We start from the raw sequence: 19,175 nt of genomic DNA on the forward strand, positions 1-19,175 counted from the left end.
AATTAATATGATTATTTATTAGTTTCATGCGCTTTAGTGTCTATTCATCATTGGGGATAGTCGCCGACCCTCATTCGCTGTGGATCTTTTGCCCAAGACATAAGGCCCTTCTCCAGTCTCTCCCAAAATCCCCAACGACCCAATTCACGATTGGACTTTTCGATTCTGTTTCTAAATGTTGGGACTGATAGACACTGAACTCTGGGGGTAATTTAAACAGTCATTGTGAAGTGGTTTACTGTAAAAGGAGCATCGGAAATCCTCCCTGTCTTTGCGCACTGAGGCCATTAATTAGGGAATGCTGAGAGAATGCTGAAGGAATCGAGAAAAAGAAGACTAAGGGTGCATCCGAATACCAAGTATATACTATTTCTGTGCAGTGTCTACTACATAACCGTTAATGTAGTACGTTCTACAGCAGCTATGCGTAGAACGCCTCCGAACGCTTCCGAACACCACCGAAACGCCACCGGATGTTTGGAGATTATGTATTTACCCTCTGTGCGCTGCACATCAGATGGCGGCAAAAATTTAAGTCACCTGCCTGCGATAATTTACCAATTTCTTATAGTTTTTTCACCGCGGCGTTCTTCTTCTTCGGGTACCAGACTCCGGCTGAATGGTGGTATTGCGTAATGACCTACCGTTGTATACTTTAGCGGTAGTACGCATTCGGGAACTTTTTGCCTACTACAAAATGCGTACTGAGACGCGCTATATTTGTGACGTACTACAAAATGCCTACTATATAGCAGTCAGGCATGAGTATTAGGATGCAGCCTGAATATGCAAACATGTTATGCCTCTGGCATGTAAAAATAAGACTGTTGTTCTTTTGTTGATCAATCAATTACACCTGACCGGCTGTTCTGATCATCTCCGAGGTCGGGGGATATTGTTTAAAGTCTATGTTTAACGGATTTGCCTTATATGGGCAAAAACTGTTGGTTTATTTTTATTGCTCCCCGTCGAGAATTTGTGTGGAAAGGGGTGGGTCTAGAATAGTCTAGACTATATTCTCGTCTTTCTCCTTTATATAGCGCATTGTATTGCCTTTGGGCCAATATGAAGTTAACCGTTAAGACCAAGGCCCTGCTCATCGGATCCAAATCCACCCTCACTAAATCACAACACACCCCAGCTCCACTCATAATTATCGATGGATTCCCAGTACCCTTCTCCTCCAAAGTCAAGAGCCTCGGCGTCATCCTGGACAACACCCTCTCATTCGCACCCCATATTCACAACATCACCCGGACTGCATTCTTCCACCTCCGCAACATCGCCAGACTCCGCCCATCACTGACCCAATCCAGCGCTGAAATCCTAGTTCACTCATTTGTCACATCACGCATAGACTACTGCAACGCCCTCCTCACCGGACTCCCCACCAAACTTATCAACAGACTGCAGATCATTCAGAACTCAGCCGCCCGGATCATCACCCGCACCAAATCATCTGACCACATCACCCCTGTCCTCATTCAACTTCACTGGCTCCCAGTACACTACCGCATCCAATACAAAGCCCTACTCCTCACCTACAAAGCTCTCCACAACCTAGCCCCCAGTTATCTCTGCGACCTCCTCCAAGAATACACTCCCTCCCGCTCCCTCCGCTCAACCTCTGCTGGACTACTATGTATCCCCACATCACGACTCACTTCAATGGGTGCCCGTTCATTCAGCTGTTCAGCACCCAGGCTCTGGAACTCCCTCCCCCCACACATAAAACAGTCAGACACCATTTCAACCTTCAAGTCACAACTCAAAACTCACTTGTTCAAACTCTCACACAACGTCTAACTGATCACTGTTTTGATTGTTTTTGTTTTATTTATTTATTATTGCTTATGTTTATTTATTTATTTATTTATTTATTTTTTTCCACAATGTCTTGCTTTGTAAAAAATGTATGATGACTATTTGCTCTGTAAGGTGACCTTGGGTGTCTTGAAAGGTGCCTCTAAATTAAATGTATTATTATTATTATTATTAACTGTGGCCAGTCTTTGAAACCTTTCATACCGGGCATGTTAAATAAGTGCACGCCACCCAACTCGTAACACTCTTGTAAATTGCAGTCGTCAATTGATGGGATGGTTTATTCCTTACATCATCACAACCACAATTGGAATTAATCAAATAAATTATGGATTAAATAATGCTGAAACAATTCAGGAAATACTGTTCTGAACCTCAATTCTGAAAGTAGGACTAGAGAAGTGATGGCTACTTTTTGGTTGAACACATTTGAATGAAATATTTATGACCTCCCAATGTTGACCTGAAGTTGGCGCCACTGATTGGTAGACTGCCGGAATGGCTGTCCTATCGGAATTGGGCCAATGTCGGAATGGGGCCATGTTGGAATGGCAGCATGTAACCCCTTATCTGTTCAGCAGATTAGTAGTATAGCAGCATTATCTGTTAAGCATCATAGCAATATCTGCCAAATGGATTAGCATCATTATCTGTTTAGCAGGTTTGAATAAATAAAGCAGAGTAAAGTTCACAGGTGAAAATGCTTTTTATATTTTTTTTTTCCCACTCCAAATTATTTATCCATAATGTTTCTATCTGTCCATATTTAATTGTAGCAGGAGTCATGCCCACGTTTCGTCTGCAGAACAAACTCCACTGACTGCTATACTAACTAATACTCACTAATACTAACTCCTACTCACTGGTCTGAGGTGAAGATGAGGCCGATGACGGACCTGGTCGAGGCCAGGACCAGACACTCAGCCACTGCCAGAACCCCTTCAAGGTCACAGACACACACCAAGGTCACAGACACACACACCAAGAAGAGGAATGAAACAAGGTGGGACTATTGATGAGTGATGGATGGCACTGTGTGACACACCGACGAGAGAGAGAGAGAGACAAAGAGACAGAGAGAGAGAACATGACTGACCAGCGAGTGAGAGAGCCACCCTGGTAGAGAGGATGGCCCCGGCCGTGTCTCCGGCCCCAAGAGCGTTCCCCACGCGGACGCAAGCGGCAGCCTGGACCCCCAGAGGGATCTAGGACATAGGAGACAGGAGGGGTCTTAGGACGTAGGGGACAGGAGGGGTCTGAGGTTAAGGATGTAGGGGACAGGACGGGATCTGAGGACGTAGGAGACAGGAGGGGTCTTAGGATGTAGGAGACAGGAGGGGTCTGGGGTTAAGGATGTAGGAGACAGGAGGGGTCTGGGGTTAAGGATGTAGGGGACAGGAGGGTTCTGGGGTTAAGGATGTAGGGGACAGGAGGGGTCTGGGGATAAGGATGTAGTGGATAGGAGGGGTCTGGGGATAAGGATGTAGTGGATAGGAGGGCTCTATAGGAGGGTACTAGTATTTTATGAATACACTACCATGTAGTTGATGAAGGCCACCATCATGATAACATGCTGGGCTGCCAGCTCGTTTTCCCCTAGTAACCCTGGTCAAAGGTCATACCAATGATTAATAGCTTTTATAGCTAGACAAAATAAGCTACATTTGTGTTATTAACAATTGCAATGTGCACTATTGTGTCTTTATTATCTGTATCCAGTATGTTCCTGCTGTGTTTACCGGCGAGGAAGCCCCCCGACTCGTAGATCCACCACTCGAAGCACGTCATCAGGGTGCTGGGGATGGCCAGTCGCATGAAGGAGCCCCACTCCTGCAGCGAATCTGTGGACCAGCCTGCAGGGGGCGGTGGAGAGCTGCTTACCGCCAAACACGCACACAAACGGAGCCCAACTGAGAATAATAAGACCTTTCTAGGTCAGAGCCTCTAGGACGTCTTTATGTTTTTACTGCCTTTTTAGGTATTCACTGAGTATCTGTGTATACTTTTTGTTATTCTAGGGATTATTATTATTATTATTATTATTCCGGATTGGTAACGCAACGACCATATATTTTCTGAGGATGAAATCACTTTAAAATACCCTCGATGGAGCAACTCAACAGGGTGCGCTAACAGAGGAAATGTACGATTAGAATGCTAGAATAATGCAAATAGCATAAGAAAAAATGTAGAGAGCGAAAATAAACAAATACCAGCATCAATTAACAGATAAATACATTCATCAATAAATACATTAATTAATTAACTAATTATTTATTTATTAATGAACAGACTACATTCCGTAAAATGCAATTTATAAATGGTCATAAGAAGGGAGTGAAAAGAAATGAGTGATTCTGCAGGGTCCCCTTTGAATTTGAGCCTCAATTTAAGGGGTAAGCCGGGGATTTCTCATTGAAATCAAAGTCTCTTACCTTTCCATGTGCTCACATGTAATTTATTCCACCAAGTGTAAGCAAACATGAAGGCACACTGGTAAAGCTGAGCGAGGCAATTGGCAGCTGCAGACCCACTGCAAATAGAGCAGCACAAACAGTGTCCTCTCAAAAAACACGTGCAAGAGTGCAAGAGTAAACGTAAGGCTTTCCCTGATTATTTTTTAGAACATTTTTTTTATAAATAGCGGAAACATTATAAATCGCGGAAATCTGGGCTTCAAGTATCTATTTTATTTGTTTATTTTCATTGTAATGTTATGTTATAGTGGCACTAGTTGTACTATGAGTAAAAATTAGAATTCTTTCTCAATACTGGCCCCTCTGGCCGGTAGATGAACTGCCGCCTGCTGGAGCTGCAGTGCACTGGAGCGTTCGTCTACGATAACAATCCTAAACTTATGTTATAACCATAAATTAACGTTGTACAAATTAAAAAGTGATGAAAGAAATTACTTTTATCGTGATAAATCCGCCTGGTTTTGGGAAGACCTTTTTTTTAATGTAAATTAAAATCATTTTTGCATTTAAAGCAAGTTATGCATAAAAAAAATCCTTGACGTATCCCTATAAATGACTGTATTTTTTGTGTGTGTTTACATACTTCACCGATGGAAAGAACCGTGTGTGTGTGTGAGCAGCACTCTCCTACCTCAACCCCAGAGCCAGCTGGTTCAACAGCACATAGTTGGTGATGATGTTAGCCACGTTGGCCAACACCGCCATGTACACCTGGGGCATGATGATACCCTGAATGTAGAAGTCACACACACACACGCACACACACACACACACACACACACACACACACACACACACACACACACACACACACACACACACACAGACACACACCACAGTCACTTCCCCTGCAAACAACACCTCGGCGCATCACAGCAGGAGACCCAGTCCGATTGTCTGTTTTCCTGTGGCTGTGAAGACCGAGGGGGCTGAATGTTGGATGAGTGCTCAAGTACTCCCCAGCATTCGGGTCTGAAGGGGGGTTTAGTACCTGGCTCTGGAGGTAGGTCACGTGGATGTGATGGAGAAAAACAGCCTGGAAGAAAGCAACGGTTGAATGCATGTTGAATGAGGACATGTGGGGGGTTCCACTTGTTCTACCACACCGGGAGCATCAGAGAATACCATCATCTATTTTTAAATGTGTTTATTTGAATGCACAGTGAAATAGTTTGGCTCAATGCGACAGTGGGTGCGCTGTGATGCAACGACAATGCACAGAAAGTGTGAGGGCTCTTTTGACTCACTGGCAATGCAGGCATGAAGGCATAGGCATACACCTGGACTATTCTGAAATCACAACACAAATGGGTTCAAAGCTCACAGCATTGCTCCATCAAGACAAAGTGATATAATATACACATCTCTAGGAAGTACGATTTTTTTGTATTTCTTTAATATAGCGAGGCAAACTCGCTGTTTAAAAAAATCTCATTCTTCATTTAATCATAAGAGGGCGTTACGTTGTGACACCATATGATGTAGTGATTTCATGTGTAAAATACATTTTCCTCGTCTGTCTGTGTGTGTGTGCGTGCATGTGTACGTGCGTGTTGGTATGCATGTATGTATGTATGCATGTATGTATGTATGTATGTATGTATGTATGTATGTGTGGGTGTGCGTGCATTTGTGTGCGTCCCATCTCAAGGCGCTCAGCCCCATCAGTATGCAGGCGGCGACGAGGCTGTTGAACTGTTCACACTAATTGGCCGACATACACAAACACTCAGACGCACACACTCAGACGCACACACCCAGACACACACATTGCCCAGAGGGGAGGATTGGGGGGGGGGGGGGGGGGGTTACCTGGCTACCTCGGGGCCCTGACCCAAGGCCAGCAGGATGGGCTGCATGTTGACGAGCAGCCCCCAGCAGGGCAGGCAGAACAGCAGCAGGATCAGGATGCCTCTCTGCAGGACCACGCCCACGCGCGGAAGGTTCCGGCTCCCGAACGTCTGCCCAGCGAGACGCCCAGTCACCAGTCAGCACGCAGCGGCGTTCAACAGCAGCCGCACAAGTGGGAGTGTTTTGAATTGGTGAAAAAATATGTTTCTTTTTTCCAAACCTGGGTGACCAGAGTGTCGCACGCCTGCCCCAGTCCGTAGCCGGCCGCCGCCACGGAGCAGTTGATGGCCTGCAAGGGACAGGAAGTGAGGTTCGTAAGCCTGCACGGATGATGTGTGTCGGTGTCTGATCATGATAATGTTTCTGTTTCCGACTGTATCGATGCGTGTTTGTCTGTGCTGTTACTATAATAGCAGCAGTCTACATACATACATATTTGGCCTTTGAAGCCCTTTGAGCCCGTAACTGTGATTAAGGGCTATACAAATACAATTACATTTAATTGTGTGAGCCCTGTCATCCTATTTCACCGCTCATCAGAGGCGCTAACAGGAACAGGAACTGAGCCGGGGTCGGCTTAGCTCACAACTTGTAACCGGAAGGTTGCTGGTTCGAATCCCCGGCTCGACATCCCTCGACATCCACCCTGAGACACCTCAGCCAGACTGCTCCCGACCAGCTGGCTGTCGCCTTGCATGGCTGACACCGCCGTCGGTGTGTGAATGTGTGTATGAACCGTTGTAAGTCGCCTTGGATAAAAGCGTCTGTTAAATGCGCAAAATGTAAAGTATTGCGTCCGGCAAAATGAGGCCCACTGCGTTGGCGGCGGTCCCACAGACGGGCGGGCGGCCCTCACCGCGGTCGCCAACCCGTAGCCCGCCATCACTTGGGTCCCCAGACGGCCGCAGAACATGGTGACCACGAAGGGAAGCATGAAGTTCAGGATTCGAGACAGCAGCTGGACGGAGATAAACAATCAAACAACAACAATATACAACATAACACCGTCCGTACACAGGTCGGTATCCATGGACTTTGGACACTCGCTTCCAAAGCCGACCTCTAGCCTTCCCTGATCAATTATTTTTTCATTCAGTAGACGCTATTATCTAAAGCGACTTCCAATAAGTACATTGGTCAGAAGAAAGAGAAACAATATATCGCTGTCGGTACAGTAAGGATGTTCATAGAACCAAGTCTTAAGGTGTTACACAATGCTAAGTACTATTATGAGGTGCAAGGACGTACAACATACAATAGGTGTGTAAATTAAGTGCCAGGACGTACAACATACAATAAGTGTGTAAGAGGGGAGTCGGGGGGTATGGGGGGAGGCTATGCAGAGTCTAGGTGAACTCTGTAGTTACTTTGCGACGACTTGTATTATGCACAGAGATATATTCTGTTTACATGAACACCATTTGGAAATGATTACTAGATCATTAGTTAACTGTTAATCAACTGTGAGTTAATTGTTAGTCAAGGCTTTTCCTGCGTAAACCAATGATAATCAATGGTTCATTAATGTAACCTTTAGCATAACAAATTCATTTGTACATCTGAACAACTATGCAAACTCTGATCATCTTTCCGATCCGTACCTGCTCATTGATGACATGTACCTCGATACGTGGCTCTGCACCACATTGGAGTAAACTAAGGTACCTTAAACTGTGGGGTGCCATCCAGTCAACAACTAAGGAACCTTAAACTGTGAGGTGCTTTCAGTGGAGCGTCCAGACCAGTCAACATGGGGTTAAGGACCGGATCAGAATAACATGGGGGCACTCGACCACGACACCCGGTAGAGTGGGGAATGTGTACTTCACAAAATGAACGGACTTGATCTGTAAGATTAGTAGGGCTGCCACTGAAATCACCACAGCCGTGTGAGCGCGGCCTGTCACATGTAGCCTCGGGCACGCCCCTGGTCAAGAAATAATAATATTAAATAGTAGGTAGTAATATTAGTCAAGGCATAAGTTGAGCTCTTGTTTTGCTCATATATTCATTGGCGATATGATAATAACCATAGCATAACTCGAACCCAACATCACAATTAGTACTGATGAATTCTGCTTCCAAGAGATTTACTTTGGACAAAAGAACGCACGCTGACAGAGGATCAGAGCTGCATGAATGAGTTTGTTTAGCACACGCAGTGGAGCTGCGCCCCTTCCTCAGAGCACACAGCAGGGTCTCTTGAGACGAAGTCCCCGAGCCCAACCCAAGATAAGGAGGAAGATTAGATGTCCATCTTTAAGTCCGGTGCCACAGCAGAACGAACAGCTGTACCACGCAATCAATTATTTGAATTATTTTTTATCAAAAAATGAAATGGTTACGCCTTAAAAGAAGGGAACATTAATTAACCATTAAATAGTTAACACATTAAAAAGCCTTGGCTTACAATTAACTAACAGTTGATTCAAAGTTAACTACTGATCTAGTAATCATTTTCTAATGGTGTTCATGTAAACTAATCCAGAAAATATCTACACACACAATGCAAGTCGTGGCAAAATAGGTGCAAAGAAATCAACAATAAACACAAAATAACACAAGACAGCCAACACAAGATATAAACCCAGACATGAGACGTGAGTGACAGCGCACGGACATCTGAAGTCTAAAGCACCCACAATGTACAGAACATGTTAGCGGCACAGCAGCATCTCTCCATCAAGATAATGATCTAAAACATCCACCTTGAGTCAATAGTATCTACTAGCACGTCTATAACATGAGGAGGCGAACATATGTAACTGTTTAACTAAATCCCATTTCCCCGTTGATTATAGGGCGTTTAAATTGTCCCACCACATGACGTAAGGAACATTAAGCACAAAAACAAACGATTCATCCTGCACGTATGTGCGTGTGTGTGTGCGTGCGTGCGTGCGTGTGTGTGTGCGTCCCATCTCCTCACGGCGCTCAGCCCCATCGGTATGCAGGCCAAGCCCAGCACACTGCGCACTAATGACCCACACCTCCCCAACGTACACGGTGGCCGGAGTGGGGGGCTCACCAGGGGGCCGGTCATGGCCAGCAGGTGGGAGATCTCCAGTCTCAGCGCCGGGGGGACCCTCGCCTTGAGCCTCTCGCAGTGGGACAGGGGGGTGGCGGGGCGGTCCTCCATGGCTCCTGAAGCAGCAGTGATGTCTGGAGCGCCTGCAGAATGCCCAGTGCCTTCTCCCGGCGCGACCCTGACGCCCCGCGCGGTGACCCGGTCACGGGTTCAGCCGCTCCTCGGTTACTGATTACCAGTCATCAGTCGAATGGTAAGCAGAGTAGAATGTCTTCACCTAGAAGAGAACGTCAGCACCGTGGAGCGGCACGGCTCTTCTAGAATATACATTTTATACACTGGAGTTGTATGGATATTCTAGAATAGAAAGTTTATACATTAGTGTTATATTAATGTTCTAGAATATACATATTATACACTGGAGTTGTATGGATCTTCTAGAATAGAAAGTTTATACATTAGTGTTATATTAATGTTCTAGAACATACATTTTATACACTGGAGTTGTATGGATCTTCTAGAATAGAAAGTTTATACATTAGTGTTATATTAATGTTCTAGAATATACATATTATACACTGGAGTTGTATGGATCTTCTAGAATAGAAAGTTTATACATTAGTGTTATATTAATGTTCTAGAATATACATATTATACACTGGAGTTGTATGGATCTTCTACAATAGAAAGTTTATACATTAGTGTTATATTAATGTTCTAGAATATACATATTATACACTGGAGTTGTATGGATCTCCTAGAATACAAAGTCTATACACTAGAGTTGTATGGATCTTCTAGAATAGAAAGTCTATACACTAGAGTTGAATGGATTTTATAGAATGAACTATAACACTCAAGGATAGATTAATGATTTCTAATATATTTGTATTAATGTACACAATACATGCTTCTTGCGGAATATTTATTTATTTTGTACATTTTGGACTTTTGAGCCTATGGTTCAGTGTGTGGAGTCTACAGACACGTGTTGCACCACACGTGTCTGCATGAACGAGCATGTGAAGAATGAAGCATTTAAATTGAAGTATAGAATCGAAAAATCCTAGAGTTGTAAATTCAGTGTGACTGCTTCATCAGATGACGGACACACAGATGAGTGGCAGTGAACGGCGTTGAGACACAGAAGAGATCCACATAGAGACCCACAAACACTGGCATACCTTTAGTCCCGCCCCTCTGTGGTCAGATATTCAGCATGACAATAATAAAGTGCAGTAAATATCCATGAAAAGGTATCTGATTCTGTTGGCATGACAATTGAATGACACGCACCCTTGGCAGCGAACAATAATCCTACTCGACTGAATCAATAATCCCAGGCGCTCATTCCACCATTCCAAGAACATCTGATCATTAACATTCTCTCCCCTAGCAGGGCTTCGAGGAAAACCAGGGACATCAAACATTAACACATCACATGGTCCGGTCTCGGCCGGTAAGTGTCGGTGAGGGGTCCTGGCTGAGTTCCAGCAGAATGCAGCTGGACAACTCTCTGTTCACCTCGCAATCTGTGGCACAGCAGCATGCACTCTTGCAGACGCACACACACACACACACACACACACACACACACACACACACGCACACGGACCGACAAAGGCACACACACACACACAAACATGCATACAAACACACGTGTACACTGACACAGGAACGCAGGCACACACACATACACACACACACACATGCATGTAAACACACTCATGCTCAAAAAGGAACGCACGCACACACACATGTTAACACACACAAACACACACACACAGACATGCAAGTAAACACACACCTGCACATACACAACAAAAGCACGCACACACACACACACACACACGTTAACACACACGTGCATTACAGGAACACAAACACACGCTGGGATAATGACTCCATATGTTAGAGACAACATGCATTTAGCTCCCCTCCATCATTTGATGTTGCTCGCTGTGTAACGCTGTCTCTCTCTCAATCCATCTACCTGTCTCTCACAAACTGTCTGTCTCAGAGCAGATTTAGAAAACAAAAATAGATTCAAAGAATCTTCACAGTGACAGTTCAGACGCTGACGCTGCACCCCTGAACCCCCAGCCCCGTGTCTGAATCAGTGCCCCCCCCGCTCCCCCGCTCCCCCCATGGACCCCCATGGCACACATAGCAGGCGTGAGACCGTTGGAGGGGTTAATCCATGTTCCACCGTTTCACTTCATCATCGTCAACCATTAGCCTCAGATCAACGAGAAAATGGGTTTTGGTAGACGGAGCTTTAACCGAGTTAGCGTGACTTCATGGTCAACCTGACATGATATTCATAACTCACTGGGGACGAGTCTCAGACTGTGTTTGAGTCCATCAACAGGAGCCGACCTCGTGTTCCAATTTATAACTCGGCATGTGGCTCAGGAGGTAGAACGGGCTGGCTGGTAGGTTGGAAGGTTGCTAGTTCGATCCCCGGCTCCCCCTAGCCGAGTGTCGAGGTGTCCCTGAGCAAGGCACCTCACCCTGACCGCTCCCGACGAGCTGGCTGTCACCTGGCAGGGTTGACACCGCCGTCGGTGTGTGAATGTGTGCATGAATGGGTGAATGTTGGGCAGTATTGTAAAGCGCATTGAGTGGCCACTGGTTAGAGAAGCGCTGTATAAATGCAGGCCATTCACCATAATACGTATAAAAACGGTTTAACTGAGATGAGTTGAATACGGGCCTCTGCTTTCATTGAACTGGGCGTGGCGGTACCAGTAAGGCCCGCCTCTGGGTGCGACGGCGTTACAGATCCCGTCAGTCAGTACACTCGCGTTCTCTGATGAATGACAATGCGTCTGGCAGCACTGGGTAAGCGAGACGCCGCAGCTGCCAGCAACAACCGAGCGATTATGACTCACCGCTGTCAGTCTCTGCTAGGCTCAACTCTCCTTCTGCGTCTCTCTGTTGTTGCACCCGGTCCGACTCTCTGGGGGGGGGGGGGGGAGCTCAGCACTGCTCGAGGCTCTATCATGGAGGACGTGGTGGGATTGTGGATCCCGTTAAAACAAAAGGACATTAGAAATGGTCTGGTGTTTCGTACACAATATATCGCTGTCAGAACCAAGTGCCAAGCACTTACAATCACTTACAATAGGTAAGCCCATTCCCTGTAAACCAGGGGTCCCCAATCTTTTCAGCATCAAGGACCGGTATGATTCTCCGAAAAGTTTCACGGACCGGGGGGAGCGGGGGGTTAGGTTATGTTGCGCAGTGGTTGCCAAAAATGCAAACATGTTATATGCAATCTAACAACTGCATATAGACTTATGGCATGTAAAAGAGTGACAGTATTGCAAGTAAATTGAGTTTATTAAGTGTGCATGCATTTTGCATGAATAAAAAAAAAAAAAAAATTAAACTTAAAATAAATAAATAATATTTCTCTGCGGACCGGTACCAAATGACCCACGGACCGGTACCGGCCCGCGGCCCGGGGCTTGGGGACCGCTGCTGTAAACAACAACGATAGCTATAAGACGCTACACAAAGTACTATTTTTTTTGTTGACACACGTTTGTGTTTTTCTTGCAGTGTTTGTCGTCTTCACTTCGTATCCAGAGATGAAATCCAACAGCCTCTTCCCGGTGAGCCTCTTCCCCTAGCAACCGTTACCGCCGCCGTAGGTGCCAAGAGAGAGATGATCTCCGGTTATGATCTCCTAAATAAGAGAGCTTCCTGACAGAGACCGCTGATCTGTTCCTTTATACTCCCTGAGGACTCCAGATGAGGGAGGCCTCAGGGTCTACAGTACATCAACACAGTGTTCTTCAGGTGGCCAGGGGCACCAGGGTTTCCTCGCGGCTGTAAAAGCCTATCAGGTGTTCCGGTAGAGAGACAGAGCTGAAGGATTGAAAGGACAAAAGGTATGAACAATAAAGCTGACATTTTGAAAACAGACCTGTAATGGTTCCTCAAAGGTTGGAAAAGGGGATAGAAAAGAGACTTGATTCAGTTAAGCACTGAAATATGCTCATCGTTAGGCTTTTTTGTACTTAATATCGCCCAATGATAATTCTACTGCAAACATCGGCTAGATAGAAATGACTTAATAGGGATGACTTCAGACAATTGTCAACATTATCTCCAACCGTCGGAGTAAGGGCTATACTGTGTGGCCGGCGTGGGCGGTCACCAACGTGGACAGAGATGTCGAGAGCAGGTGGTGCTGCCTTGCTCAAACTGCCCCTCCGATGCCAACAGAAAGAGAATCATTCTGCTGCCACGAATCTCAGCGTGGGCCGTTTGCATTGGACGCCGTCTCAGATGAGAGGGCCGGAGTTTGCGTCACAATCTTTTTATCCATTTCTTATCTTTTTTCAGATCCCCATTAGCTTCCACAGCTGTGGTCGCTATTCTTCCTGGGGTCCACATAAAATTAATAATAATACACAGACATATAAACATGCATAGTACAGCACAAAAACCTATCTACATCAAAAAAAGTCCTCAGAAAAGTGAGTTTTAAAACTGACTTTGCAGGAACGGTTGACGCCTCGCAGGGTCCGAGGCCTGGTGGACGCCGGTCTCAGGATCCCGACGCAAACTGGAAGAGATCCCAAACCAGGAGGGCACTAAAATGAGTGGTACTTACTACAAAGCATTGTGTAGGATCTTATCCTAGCTATCTCTGTTGTATACAGGGAATGGGTTAACCTAGGGATTGTTAGTGCTTGGCACTTGGTTCTATGAACATCCTTAGCAACATTTTACTCGCGTTGGGGCGTATGAGGCGCGTATATATACGCGCGTACATATACGCGCGTACATATACGCGCGTACATATACGCGCGTACATATACGCGCGTACATATACGCGCGTACGAGGAGTTCAAAAAATTGAACTTTTTACGCTCATACGCGCCGCAATAGCCAATCAGCGTTGAGTTTGACCCGACGTCACTGGCAGAGAGTAATAATAATAATAATAATAATACATTTAATTTAGAGGCGCCTTTCAAGACACCCAAGGTCACCTTACAGAGCATATAGTCATCATACATTTTTTAAAAAGCAAGACATTGTGGAAAAAATAAATAAATAAATAAATAAATAAACATAAGCAATAAGAAATAAAAAAAATAAAAATAATAATAACTAGAACTGCAAGCAGTTATGCAGGGGTCCAAGAAGTGTGCATTTCGCCGGCACAACGCGACAAGAAATGTGCGTTTCGCCGGCACAACGCGAAGCATGTGTTCAAAACGCTACCCTGAACCTGTGGATATAAAGGTTTTGACTGTGGGAGCTACGGTGTGGGAGTTATAGCCCAAAACGCAATTTCAGAACATTCCATTGGCAAATTAGGAGACATACAATGTCGTCGTTTTTTGGCGCCGCCTTGTGGCGAAATTTTCCGAAGACAATTTTCCTTTTCCAAATAACTCCCGCCCACATTAATAATTCTTTGCCATATTTTCTATATAGACTCGGGATTGCCCCTTGATGGTTTTCCTTGAGTTTGAAGAACATTCCTTAGGCCAATTAGAAGATATACAATTTCCTCGTTTATTGCGCCCCCTAATGGCGAAATGTTGCGTTTTTTTTATCGAACGTCACTAAGGGTAACACCGACATGTGTGTAAAATTTGGACTTGATCCGATGTCTAATTTTGGTATTTTTCTGGATTTTTGATTTTCAACGTAAAACGTAGCTAATAAACAAATATTCAAAATGCTACCGTTTCGTAATCGAAGGTCGGATCAAAAAGTGTTTGAGTATTTCTTTTCGTGTGCGTCTGAAGATGTCGTGTGCAAAGTTTGGTGTTGATTGGTCGAGAAATGTGGGAGGAGTAGGGAAAAAACAGTTTTGCGGTTTTCGCGATTTTGCGAAAAAAAATTCTAGGCGCAAATGGGCGTGGCCTATGCCAAAAGATGCAGCAGACTCCAGTGAATATGTGCGTACAAGTTTTTGACTGTGGGAGGTTCGGTGTGGGAGTTATAGCCCCAAACGCGTATTCCTTGGTATAGCGCCACCTAGTGGCCGGCGTGTCTGGATTTTGTCGTCTGCGTAGTGTTCACGGACCTGGATCTAGTGATGCAATTGGCGCGTGTGCACCATTTACTGTTTGGGCTGTGGTACCACTTCTAGATGGGAAGTATAATAATAATAATCCTTACAAAAACAATAGGGATCCAACCTGTTGGCTTGGACCCCTAATAATAATCAAAACAGTGATCAGACGTTGTGTGCGAGTTTGAACAAGTGAGTTTTGAGCTGTGACTTGAAGGTTGAAATGGTGTCTGACTGAGTAGTGAGCTTGGACAGAAGCATACGGCCAACATCTTTCTTTATTCTGTGTGGAAATAGTAACATAGTTACGCCATTAAATGCTTTTATGGAAACATTTTTAGCGAGAAATGTGCATTTTACTTTCATAATGTTCGCTCGGTGAATGTGAAGGATGTTTGGTTTGATAGTTACGACGAAGAGGGAACGCTCCGTTCACTTGCATGGACAGAGTCTCTGGTTACTAAGCAACCTCAACGTCTTGGCGGACTATATATCTGCTGATCAACACTACGAATGCTGGAAACACACCAGACACACCATGTGAAGTTATTTAAGCCGATTATTGTTATGTATATCCAGTGGCGGCGCCAGGGGGGGGCTAGGGGGTGCTAGAGCACCCCCTAGATTGGCCATAGCACCCCCATAGCACCCCCAAGAAAATAATGGTAAAATAAGAAAAAAAAAAAAAAATCATTCTGAGTTCTTAATAAAATGTATTGTGTGATAATAATATTTTAATCACAAAAGAAAATAACAGATTGAAATAAACAGATTGTTCACGTAGCACGACACAGACACGTGGCGTGGCGTGCCGCGTGCGTGAACGTGATTGTTCAAATGAGTAGTAGGCTAACGGCTAAGTAACAGTAATCCTGGCGATCGGTCAATTAATTTTAAATCAAGTGGTCACAAAATCACGAAAATGGATCGGTATTTGATCCGAAAAAATCCTCGAGTTGAAGGAGACGTTCAAGAGGAAGAAAAAAGGCAGGAGGTAGTGGATGATTCTGATGTAGAACAAGAAGAGGAAAGTCCTGGTCCAAGTAGTCAACCCTTCACCTCTACTGAGGGCGCCGCTGCTAGCCATGATGCTAGCACCCTGGGTGACTTAAGCATGAACGCCCAGGATGGTCCGAAAATACCAACATTACACAAATATCCAACTCGGATGTTTGGAGTCCAGCAAAGAAGTTTCTGCAAGGGCTGGATGGAACCATATCCGTGGTTGGAATACAGTGTATCCCAGGATGCCGTCTTTTGCTTTGCCTGCAGGCATTTTCTCGGTGGAGGAGGGCACGGGTTTCATCGGGAGCCAACGTATACAACCAGTGGCTTTCATAACTGGCGGAAAGCAACAGCATCTTTTAAGGGCCATCACGAAAGTATGGGACACAAATTTGCCATGGAGGCATGGACTGAGTTTAAGCTAAAAGCAAAAAGCGGTTCAAAAATAACAAATATGCTGGATAAAGGACATTCGGTATTGATCCAGGAAAACAGAAGGTACATGATGGGCGTTGTGGAAAGCTTGCGCTATACTGCCTGTCAGGGGATCGCACAGCGAGGCCACATTGAAGATGAGGATTCAGCAAACAGGGGTAATTTCCGCGAGTTGCTGTCTGTAATTGGAAAATTTGACAAAACCGTTCAGAAAAAGTCAGATAACAACCCGTCAAATGTAAAGTATGTGCACCATGACGTGCAGAATGAGATCATCAATGTAATGGCAGAAATGATTAGGAAACAATTAAGGGATGAGGTTAAGGACGCTGAACATTTTGCCATTTTGGTGGATGAAAGCAAAGACATCAGCAAAAAAGAGCAAATTTCAGTGATCGTGCGTTATTTGAACACGGAATCAGAGAGAGTGGTGGAGGAATTCTTGCATTTCACCCCAGCTGATGGACTAGACGCAAACTCGCTCTTTGCAAGCATCAAGCAGACGCTCAGTCGGTGCGGTATTGACCTGAATTGTTGTGTTGGCCAGTGCTATGATGGTGCCTCAGTCATGTCTGGATGTAACAACGGAGTCCAAGAACTTTTCAGAAGAGAGGTGCCGCAAGCAGTTTATATACACTGCCATGCTCATAGGCTTAACCTGGTGTTGGTGGACTGTGTGCATAATGTAGATGCTGCCGCTGAGTTTTTTGAGACGTTGCAAACACTGTACAAGTTTTTTTCGGGGTCAGTGGTGCACGATCTCTTTCTGAAGAAACAAAGGGAACTTTCAACGGCACAGCGCATAGAGCTGAAGAGACTGAGTGACACTCGCTGGGCATGCCAGTATGATGCTATCTGTGCAGTCAAGAGAACTCTCCCGGCTATCATCGCTACCCTGCGTGACACTGTTCGCGACAAGAATGCGAAACGGAGGACAGAGGCTAAATCTGTCAGTTCCCTTATGGATGAGCAGTTTGTTCTGCATTTAATTCTTTTTGAGGATGTTTTTAGAACTACCAAATTCATGTCCGATGCGCTACAGTCTCCCAATTTCGATCTCTTGACAGCGGATGACCTGGCCCAATCTGTGATCACGGCCATATCGGAGAAACGTACAGATGACAACTGGGCAGCAATCCGTAAGCAGGCAGGAGACATGTGCGTTAATACCGGGATAGCTACTGTACATCGTGAGAAAAGGCAGACCCAAACAGCTAAACATCTGGAGGGCTTTATTGTGGAGGCCCCGATAGAAAGACCAGGCATGGGCAGCATGGATGAACTGAAAACTCAGTCATTCTATCCTGTCTTAGACAGGTTGTTAATGGAACTCCGGCGACGCTTTTCCATCGAAGCAAATGGTGTACTGGCAGGCTTGCCAGCCCTAAGCCCTAATCACCCATCATTCCTTGACAAGCAAGTTATTCTGCCCATGGCTCGCCATTATGGGGTCAGCGAGGAGAATTTGTGTGCAGAACTCCATCAAGTTCGCCGGCTCCTGAAAAGGAAGGAAGAGCAAGGATGCACCATTAACAGCAACCAGGAGTTCCTATCCCTTATGCGGCCTTACAAAGACGCCTTCGTGGACCTCTACAAATTGATCTCCATATCTCTGACCCTGCCTGTAACATCTGCGAGCTGCGAGCGCAGTTTTTCTTGTCTGCGTCGCTTGAAGAGCTACCTGAGGAATAGCAGTGGGGATGGCCGAACCAGTGACCTTGCACTTCTGGCGATTAACCCTCTGCGAGCACGGGCTTTGGACATCGACAGGATCATAGATGCCTTCGCTCTCAACCACAACAACAGGCGCATTGTCCTGTTATGAAGACGTAGGTAAGTGAACGATTTTTCCGTGTTGTCTGTTGCATTCTGCTGGGTTTTTGCAATTGGGTTTACAATGTGTTTTTCTGTCACATTGTTCTTGTTTAGGTGGAAACTGACACCTGATCTGCTGGCTTGCCTGGATTTTGGTTTTTCTTAAGGATTTTAAGCATAGTTTTGTGTGCACTTTTTGATACACTTTTTGATATCTTATTATTGTGGTTTTGAGTGCCTACTGTTTGGTTTCATGTTTTGATTGTGACCTAAAATAATATAATCTATTTGAAAGCATTTCTGACTCTTTGCCTGTTTAAATTAATTATATCTGACGTTCTAATCTGCCGTCTTTAGTTAGAAGTGTATTGAACTTGGTATGTTTAGTTTAATTTGTCGCTCATGGTAGTGGTGACCTGGTAGTCATCTGGCGCAAACTTTAATCCACACACTGAAGTAAGTGAAGTATTTCGGATTACGTTATCTATAACATGCTGCATCCATTTTGACCGTCGGATGTGAACGCGGCTTTGTGCGCGTCCGTCAGAAGTAGCCTACTGACAATAATAATACGATCGATTTGAATGGCGCTTTTTATGTACCCCAAAGACCCGTTAGAGAGCAAACGTGTAAACATATGTGACGATATGGTGGGGAGGTGTTGTAGTAGAGAAAAATGAGACTCATATGATAT

The 19,175-nt window shown here is 45.1% G+C and overlaps 2 protein-coding genes across 5 annotated transcripts in view; one reads left to right on the top strand and one right to left on the bottom strand.

The window, feature by feature from the left end:
• Positions 1-10,550, bottom strand: part of slc47a4 (solute carrier family 47 member 4) — a 13,364-nt gene extending 2,814 nt beyond the window's left edge. Inside the window, exons 1-13 of one of the 4 annotated variants that reach the window (XM_030381467.1) lie at positions 10,365-10,550; positions 9,181-9,408; positions 7,009-7,110; positions 6,373-6,441; positions 6,114-6,262; positions 5,549-5,591; positions 5,293-5,337; positions 4,933-5,030; positions 4,260-4,357; positions 3,564-3,677; positions 3,362-3,429; positions 2,921-3,029; positions 2,688-2,763 (exon numbers count right to left, since the gene is read on the bottom strand). In XM_030381467.1, the coding sequence (XP_030237327.1) occupies positions 2,688-2,763; positions 2,921-3,029; positions 3,362-3,429; positions 3,564-3,677; positions 4,260-4,357; positions 4,933-5,030; positions 5,293-5,337; positions 5,549-5,591; positions 6,114-6,262; positions 6,373-6,441; positions 7,009-7,110; positions 9,181-9,291 (1,082 nt within the window). In that variant the 5' untranslated portion in view covers positions 9,292-9,408; positions 10,365-10,550. Of the gene's footprint in view, positions 1-2,687; positions 2,764-2,920; positions 3,030-3,361; positions 3,430-3,563; positions 3,678-4,259; positions 4,358-4,932; positions 5,031-5,292; positions 5,338-5,548; positions 5,592-6,113; positions 6,263-6,372; positions 6,442-7,008; positions 7,111-9,180; positions 9,498-10,364 lie in introns of all 4 variants that reach the window. The other 3 variants (XM_030381466.1, XM_030381465.1, XM_030381469.1) reach the window with 3 other exon arrangements.
• A 6,362-nt stretch (positions 10,551-16,912) lies between these two features.
• On the top strand, positions 16,913-18,778 carry LOC115528881 (zinc finger MYM-type protein 1-like). Its single transcript, XM_030337264.1, has 2 exons — positions 16,913-18,499; positions 18,596-18,778. The coding sequence occupies exon 1, from the start codon at positions 16,950-16,952 to the stop codon at positions 18,489-18,491; it is 1,542 nt and encodes a 513-aa protein (XP_030193124.1). The 5' UTR covers positions 16,913-16,949; the 3' UTR covers positions 18,492-18,499; positions 18,596-18,778.
• The last annotated feature ends 397 nt before the right edge of the window (positions 18,779-19,175 follow it).

Source organism: Gadus morhua, chromosome 16 (assembly GCF_902167405.1).
Source record: "Gadus morhua chromosome 16, gadMor3.0, whole genome shotgun sequence".
Classification (NCBI taxonomy): Eukaryota; Metazoa; Chordata; class Actinopteri; order Gadiformes; family Gadidae; genus Gadus; species Gadus morhua.